Below are 8,231 nucleotides of genomic sequence, written 5' to 3'. Positions count from 1 at the left end.
TTCAAGGTCGAAGTATCACTGTTAAATGTGATAGTCAAAGTACAATACACTTGTCAAAGAACTCAGCATATGAGTGAACCAAGCACATCAATGTTAGGTTGCATTTCATCAGAGGAGTAATCGAGCATGGAGAAGTCCAAATGCTGAAGGTTTCGACATATCACAATGCTACTGATATGATTACGAAGACATTGTGTAGTTGCAAGTTTTTCCACTGTACGCAGTTGATAAAACTGCATGAAGAAAGCTAGTTATTTGATGTTATAAAGTTTGTTTAAAGGTGGAGATTTATGAGTATTAGATCAAAATCTAGTGGGTCGAAGAGTAGCTTCCCGTTTCGATAGAGAATGTGTCGAAGACCTACATATTGTAGTCGAAGTATGTGGGTGTCAGAATGCTAAGGTTGTTAGTATTTCGAATTGAGCCTGTTTATTATGTCTAATTGTTTAAGTTAACTTGTACCCTAAGTTGGCTTGTAATGGGTATTTGTGAAAAAACCCATTAGTGTAGTATGTTAGGTTTATTATAAATAACATACTAGTATCTCATCATTGCATACTGCAAATCCTAATTTAGGGTGAGAAGGTTATTTTTATTCTTGTAACACTTGTAGTCTTGAATAAAGAGAAAGTAAAGAGTAATAGTTATAACCAATCCTTGTTATTATTATTGCCTTCATATTGTGTTCCCTATTATACTCTGTTCTTGACATCGTTTTAACAACATGTATAATAGCTTCAAAATATATAGAGCATTACGTTCCTTTAACGCGAATAGCAATTTTCCAAATGTTTTGTTCAAGCTTCAAGTCACTGATGAAAATAGATGGTCTTGACATGACTCAAAGTTGAACTGAAATCATGAAAAATGAGTAAGAATCAAACGTGGTTATAAAAAACAAAGATCATCTAAAGGACAAACCACAAGCTATACAAAACATCCTTAACAACATAAAAACTCCATAGAAAAATCAGAACAAACTTATAAATATCAACAAAGAAGAATTCGGGGTTGTCAAATACATAATTATTAATCTTGTAACAGAACATTCTTAACGCATAAAGTAATTACAAACAGATTCATGTACATAAAAATTAAAATGAACATGAAAAAAGAAAAACATCTCCATCTCAAAGAATAAACATTATTAACAATAACACAAAGACATTAGTAAGCTAAAGCATAAAAAACTGCCATAAGAATAAGAAAATCAAAGGTAAAAGCATTAGTAAGCGAAAGCTCACAACATGAGAATGAGAAAAAGGGAAAGGGAAGCAATAAAACCAAAAAAAAAAAATATGGGTTTATAGAAATTTAACATCAAGAATGAAGAATCTGGATTTGTAGAAATTTTAATAATATTCACTCATTCGATGAAAATAAATAACATTCACCAAAACTTTTACCTGAGATGTTGTGGAGTGATTAAGTATGTTTCACTCTTAGGTAGATAGTTGATGACGTGCATATTATTCTTTAATTTTCACATTAAAAGTGTTTTTTTTTTTATAAAAATAATAGAGCTTTTAGAATCAATATTTTATTGCTATTGCGTATCTTCAAATAGTTATATTCCACGAAAAACCCTAAAAGTTTTATTCAAATGCGAGCTTGTAAATTTTCTTATTATAATTAATATTGTGCTTTATTTATTTTATTCAATAGCGTGATCATCTTTGTTTTTTTTTGTAAGCTAGGAATAATATTAAAGGAGTACTAGGGGTACTCCAACCCAGATACAAAAGAGGCTACAGACAAAATAATAACTGCCCAAGCGATATTACCCACCAAAAGAAGCTTTGCCAAGAAAAAACAAATGATCTTTACAAAAAAAACATAGAAGTCTCTGTTCACATGTTTTCAATAATGCTTATAACACAACTCTACTTCATATTTCTAAGATTTTTTTTTACTCTTTTATATTAATCATATTCTTTCACATAAGATTGACACACGACTAAAAAACTTTAATCATTCTTCTCTATTCTTCTTTTACAATTGTTCATACTATTTTTTAAAAACGTGTAATCTCACATTCTTTAATTTATCTAAACCCACATATAATTTTACAGTAATAAATTAAAATTAATAAAAAAACTCTTATTTTTACCAACGTCCTATTAAAAAATCATAAATTGATTGGATGAATGTGTAAAGTTTGTTTACACTGTCGGTGCACTACCTTTAAACTCTTCTAATAAATATATTTTGAATATAAAAAAGATGTATCTTTTGTTAAAAAGTAAAAATTAAAACGAATAAAAAAGATAAATAGTTTTTAAAAATTCAGCAATAAAAGTTTTTTTTTTGAACAAACAAAATAAAAGTTATATAATAAAATAATATTAGTATTTACATGACTTGTTGAAATTCAAACGAATTGGAGTTGGAATTTGGAACCCTAGCTTACTCTCATTCTTCCATCACCAGGTTCGTAACACACCCTTCAATTTTCATTGAAACAAACCCTAACATTACCACCGAACCTAAACCCTAACCTAATTTCGGTTCATTTTTCGAGTTTCAGTGACGATGCAAGGAACCGCCGCCGACGGAGAAGCTTTGGATTTCGAGCCGGAGGACGATGACTTGATGGACGAAGAAGGTGCTCCTGACGCCGAAGCTTCACCTCCTCATCCCAAACTCAAATCCGCCATCACCGCTTCTTCGACTCTCTCCGCTCCCAAAAAGACTAAAGGTCGTGGTTTCCGTCAGGATTCTGATTCCGCTGCTAACCGGAACTCGCGTCTCACTGGTTCTGGTTTTGATACTCTTACTGCCGAGGGCGGTCCTGGACCTCAGAGATGTTAGTGTTTTCAATTTTCAGTTTGATTGTTTTTTTCTTTTTTGGATTTTGGTTTTGGTTTTAGGTTATTAGTCTTTAATGTTGATGTTGATGATGCAGCTATTGAAGGATGGATTATTTTGGTGACTGGTGTGCATGAGGAAGCTCAAGATGATGATTTGCTAAATGCGTTTGGGGAATATGGAGAGATTAAGAACCTTAACTTGAATCTTGATCGCCGTACTGGTTTTGTTAAAGTATGTTATTGATACTCTTTCACTCTATACTCATTCCTTTGCATTATGCTCATTGATTAAAATTGACTAGTTTCATGGATGCTATGTTGTCATGATTGAAGTAGGACTGTTGATGAATACGGAGGGCTATTGTTAGTCTTAGTGATTAATGAGAATGTTTAATCTATATGGTGCTACTTTATAATCGTTAAAGCCTTGTATATTACTGATACATTTTGATGATTACACTTTTTATGGTATCAAATCGTGAATCTGAAGATCTATTTTCTTAATTTTGAATAAAATCTTATTATGAATAGTAAGATACATTGTCAATTAAAATGCGATATTTTAAAGTAAAAATATGTGATGACAAAACAAATTTCTAAGTTGATATATCATATATGAACAATGAGATAATTCAAGATTCAAGTTATGGATCAAATGGCTAGTTGGCCATAGAATGATGACAAAATAAAGTGGCCGGCTACACCAAGTTTGGTATGGATTCATAGATAGTACGAATTAGAATCATTATCTTGAATCAGGATTCGAGATGAGAGTTGTTCAAAGTAGATATAGTCTATGTTTGCCATAATCAACCATGATAAGAAACGTGATATAAGAAGAAATGAAGGATGAAGATAGAAAAGACTGCTTGTGTTTTTTTTTTTTTGTGGAGAAGATGAAGTTCCAGCTTTAGGGTTTGAAATGGACCTCAATTTTAGTGAGTCTTATGTAATGGGTCTAAGATAAATGAAAATGGCCAACTGTTTCGTAATGTGTCTATGCTATGCAAGTAAAGTGTAAATGCTAAAAACTCTTATCGACCATACAATTACTAAGGAGCAATGTACACCTAAACAAATTGAAAAAAGAAATCTTCACATTAAAGTGAAATAAAAATACTAAAAATTACTCTAACATGTCTAATAAATAAAAAACAACCCGACTGTTAGCTTTCCATTTCAAGTCTCAATCATGGCTTGAACTCTGCTTCGCCGCAGACATTTAGTTAAGTTGTTACTTTGGGCGAGCAGATGGTTGTTAATTTGTTTCCCATGGATATAAATTTTATAACCATTATAGTATATTTTCTCAAATTGATGTTGCTCAATGCGTTGTTGATCTTTAAAGGGTTTAGATGAAGAAAGGTACAATCCTTCCTAACCAGTAATTGTTGTAGGTTATTGTCTTTTCTTTCGTGTTTTATACTGTAATGTTTATGTTGATGCTTTTACTCTTGTTTGCCACTTTCCCTGCTTTGATCTCATCCTATTTTATTCAGAAAAGTTAAGTCTCTCTTTTGTTGAGTACTTGTTTTTTAGTAAACAGGGTTGATCCTTGTCTAGGTAAATTTTCTGCATCCTATGTCTATGTTCTTCCAGCACTTTTGATGTTTTAATATCAGTTTCTGATACATTACTTAGCAATTTTCAGATACATAAATGGTTTCTATACTAAAAAGTATTTCTATTTTAGGGTTATGCACTGATTGAATACGAGCGTTCCGAGGAAGCTCGAAATGCGATAGAGAATTTGAATGGATCTGAGCTTCTTACACAGACCATTTATGTTGACTGGGCTTTCAGCAGTGGGCCTATTAATGAGTCTGTTAAAAGAAAGAATGCCAGGTACGTTTTTATGTCGACGGAGTAGTATACATTAATCTTGAACTAAGCTCTATGCGGTGTTGATTGAGTTTTACTTCATTTATTTGAGTTGGTATTTCTTATTACCACAACCAAGTCTTATCCCACAACTCACAAGGTCGGATTGGCTACATGGATCAACATACACTTTTCTTCGATATCATAGTTCATGCTTAACCAAGTCATTGGCCTCTGAATATTTTGTAAAAGTTTTGCCGACGGTTTTTTCTTGCCCTTCCTTTGCCTCTAGCAATTGGGTTTCCCTTTATCCAAAGTCCAAACCTTGTTAGTCGAGATTTCATCATCTTTTCTACAGTAGGTGCTACCCAACTCTCTAATGCTATCATCTCTAATCCTACACCTTAGTCTTTTCAAACATCCAGCACAACATTCCCGTCTCTTCTACATTTAGTTCATGCCCGCGTTTGTTTTTTATCATCCAATACTATCCCATACAACATTGTTGGTCTTATAGTTTAGGGTACAATTTTCCTTTTTCCTCTAGTGATATTGTTTTCTCACACGAAACACATGATCCCCTTCTTCTTGTCAACCACTATGTTTGAATCTAGTAGTTTACATCTTCTATTTCTCTGTCATTTTGTCAACATAGACTCCCTTAAAATTGTTGAGATGTGTGTTAGATAGTGTGTTCTTAGCATTATTTGTTTGGCGCAGTGCTAGTAACACACTCCCTAACCCCACATCCTAACACACTCTTCTCTATTGGTTAAAATTCATACGGGTTCCACCAAATTTATACGAGACTCATAATTTGGTGGTTCCCGAATAAATTTCAACCGATAGTAGAGTGTGTTTGAGATATTTGTGTTAAGAGAGTGTGTTCCTAACATTATTTGTTTGTAAAACATATCCTACTTCATTGTTGCGTGGCTTCATCAGAAATTCAAAGGGATATCATATAATTTTCTCTTTTGTAAATGTAAATGGATTGAAAAATTAAGATATGGTGTTATGTTCCTTATTGCCATTTAATGATTTGTATTCCAACTTTCAACCCTGTTAGATCAAAATTTATCATATATCTTTTCTGAAATTTAGCATTTAAGTCATTGGAACTTTGACATTTTGCAGACCACCTCAGCGGCGCTCAAGGAGTCCTCCTCGGAGGAGATATTGACAGGGTCTGTATTAATCATGATGTCAGTTGTGTGGAACCTTTAAATGGGCGGTGTGATTTCTGTTTGTCCAGTTGTGGAAGCTTTTCCCTATATACTTATGCTGCTTCCGTCAGGCCAAATACATATGGGTTCCTGAGTGTTTTTTTGTTTTCTTCTTTCTTTATATAAAATTGCCAAGGATTATTATCTTACTTAATTTGTTGTATGGTATTGACTCCTAATTTATTATGTATGATGTATTGTGTTTTAACATATTAGTGATGTGTTGAGGAATGTAGAGTCTCTTTTGGATTTCATCTTGTGTGTGGTACACATGAATGAGTAAAGTGAGCCAGCGTGTTTCTTTTTTTCCCAAAGGAGGCATTTTTTTTCATCCTATCTTTTTCTTTGCCCCTATGTCATGTGCTTTTTACATGATAAAGTTTACTCTTTGTGGCTATGTTTCGTGTCAAAGGGTCATTTTTTTAGCAACATCCTCTAGTAGGTAGCTTTGAAGGATTTTTGTCTTCTAGTTTGTAGCATAGCCTGTAACTCCTAATTTAAGGGTGGTAGAACTGTAGATTGAGTGTTAAATATGACGGGTTAATATATTTAACCTCTAAATTTTAGAGGATTAGATTGACATAATCAAGTCATAACCGATTAGAGTATCTGTCTTAATTTTAGCATACGTTTTAGATTGGAAAGTTTACTTGCTAGTTTTCTTCCCTGACTGGATTTCTTAAGGTGAAAATAGGTTTTTCTCGCACAAAAATTGAAAGGGAAGTTTGGCTCAAAATTTTAGCAAACTGTTGAATGAAAGATGACGTGTAAATTGTAATGACTTGATTCCATATCAGTTTTATCACTTGATTCCCTGAAAATGACTTGTGTGTGTTTTCTTTTCTTTTCTTATTCAGCCTCGAGATAAGAGCACATAATACCACTAGCACATAATACCACTGTTTTTGTGTAAAAAAGGTTTGAGGTTTAAATTGAAGTATATGCTTGGTTTCGTGTTAGCAACTCAAATCACACTAAAAAACTCCGTTAAAAATAATGAACTATTGGGAGCGTTTGAGTTGAAGTGGTTTTTCAACTTGATTTTGATCAACTTGATGGATATTCAAACACATGATTTGTAATTTAAAGAAATGTTTCAATGACACTCAAAATTGACAACTACACCATACAATACAATCTATTTTTCCATTTATTCTATTTTTTATTTGCCTTGGAATATGTGCTACAATCATAATGAACTTTAAAACTATGATATGAATTACACTGTTAAAAAAATGATGTTGAAATAGCATTCCTCTAATATTAATGAGTGAATTTATTTCTACGGAATCATACCAAAAAATATATATTTCTATGGAATTGATGTTGAAATAGCATTCCTCTAATATTAATGATTGAATTTATTTCTATGGAATCATACCAAAAAATATATATTTCTATGGAATTGATGTTGAAATAGCATTCCTCTAATATTAATGATTGAATTTATTTCTATGGAATCATACCAAAAAAAATATATTTCTATGGAATTGATGTTGAAATAGCATTCCTCTAATATTAATGATTGAATTTATTTCTATTGAATCATACCAAAAAATATATATTTCTAAGGAATAAATTTATATACAGGGTTAGTGTAAAGTTTTTTTATACATGGTCAATCGGTTTTTAATAATTTATCAAATATCAATTTGAATTTAATTTAAATGCATGAGAGTGTAAAAGAATTTTGTACACATTTACAAATGGATGATGGTGATGATTTGACGAATAAATTTTTTTACATCTATAAAATTAAACTTTTATTTTATTACTAACTTACATTTCATTTTTTTTCTTCATTTTTTTAAAGTCTATGTTTTAAGATATTCACTGATTTAAATTAACGTACTTAACCTTCACAGTATATAATAGTTTGAATTTAGCTAGGAGCAAATAGTTAGGGGCAATATCTATTTAATATTTTAATAGAATATTCTCCATTATTTTTCTTTGTTTTTATATATTTCCTTCTTTTTATAGTGTCTTAAAAAAAACATAATTCATTCCAATGAATAATTTACATTAATTTTATTGCTCTAGTTTATATATGTTTGGTTCGCAAAATCCCAATTGATTTTGCTTTTGGATTCTATAATTTGATTGCTGGTTCTTGATACCTTGATTCTTAAGTAATATTTTCTCTTTCAAAAAGTTCATGATATTTCTATAATTATCTTAATTATTTATTAAGTTATTTCTTACATAACGATATTTCCACCGAAGCATAAACTTTCAAATTCATTGCATGCACAAACACACAACTCTATGTTTGAAGAATATACTCTATTTCTGGAGCACATAGTGACAAATAGTTCCAGCACAATTACATGCATGCACCTTTGTGCATCATTGAAAATGAACAAAACTCGTG

General features: G+C 31.5%; 1 protein-coding gene across 1 annotated transcript; it reads left to right on the top strand.

The window, feature by feature from the left end:
- Window positions 1–2,303: 2,303 nt before the first annotated feature.
- LOC131652511 (RNA-binding protein Y14) lies at window positions 2,304–6,111 on the top strand. Its single transcript, XM_058922373.1, has 5 exons — window positions 2,304–2,430; window positions 2,528–2,806; window positions 2,906–3,042; window positions 4,504–4,655; window positions 5,769–6,111. The coding sequence occupies exons 2-5, from the start codon at window positions 2,533–2,535 to the stop codon at window positions 5,812–5,814; spliced, it is 609 nt and encodes a 202-aa protein (XP_058778356.1). The 5' UTR covers window positions 2,304–2,430; window positions 2,528–2,532; the 3' UTR covers window positions 5,815–6,111.
- Window positions 6,112–8,231: the final 2,120 nt, after the last annotated feature.

Source organism: Vicia villosa, linkage group LG2 (genome assembly GCF_029867415.1).
Source record: "Vicia villosa cultivar HV-30 ecotype Madison, WI linkage group LG2, Vvil1.0, whole genome shotgun sequence".
Taxonomy (NCBI): Eukaryota; Viridiplantae; Streptophyta; class Magnoliopsida; order Fabales; family Fabaceae; genus Vicia; species Vicia villosa.
This window is presented reverse-complemented; position numbering and strand designations above follow the sequence as displayed.

Coding starts and splice junctions, on each gene's coding strand:
- LOC131652511 (XM_058922373.1), top strand. CDS start 2,533: ATGCAAGGAACCGCCGCCGACGGAGAAGCTTTGGATTTCGAGCCGGAG. Junction 2,807..2,905: donor CGGTCCTGGACCTCAGAGAT/GTTAGTGTTTTC, acceptor TTGATGATGCAG/CTATTGAAGGATGGATTATT. Junction 4,656..5,768: donor GTTAAAAGAAAGAATGCCAG/GTACGTTTTTAT, acceptor GACATTTTGCAG/ACCACCTCAGCGGCGCTCAA.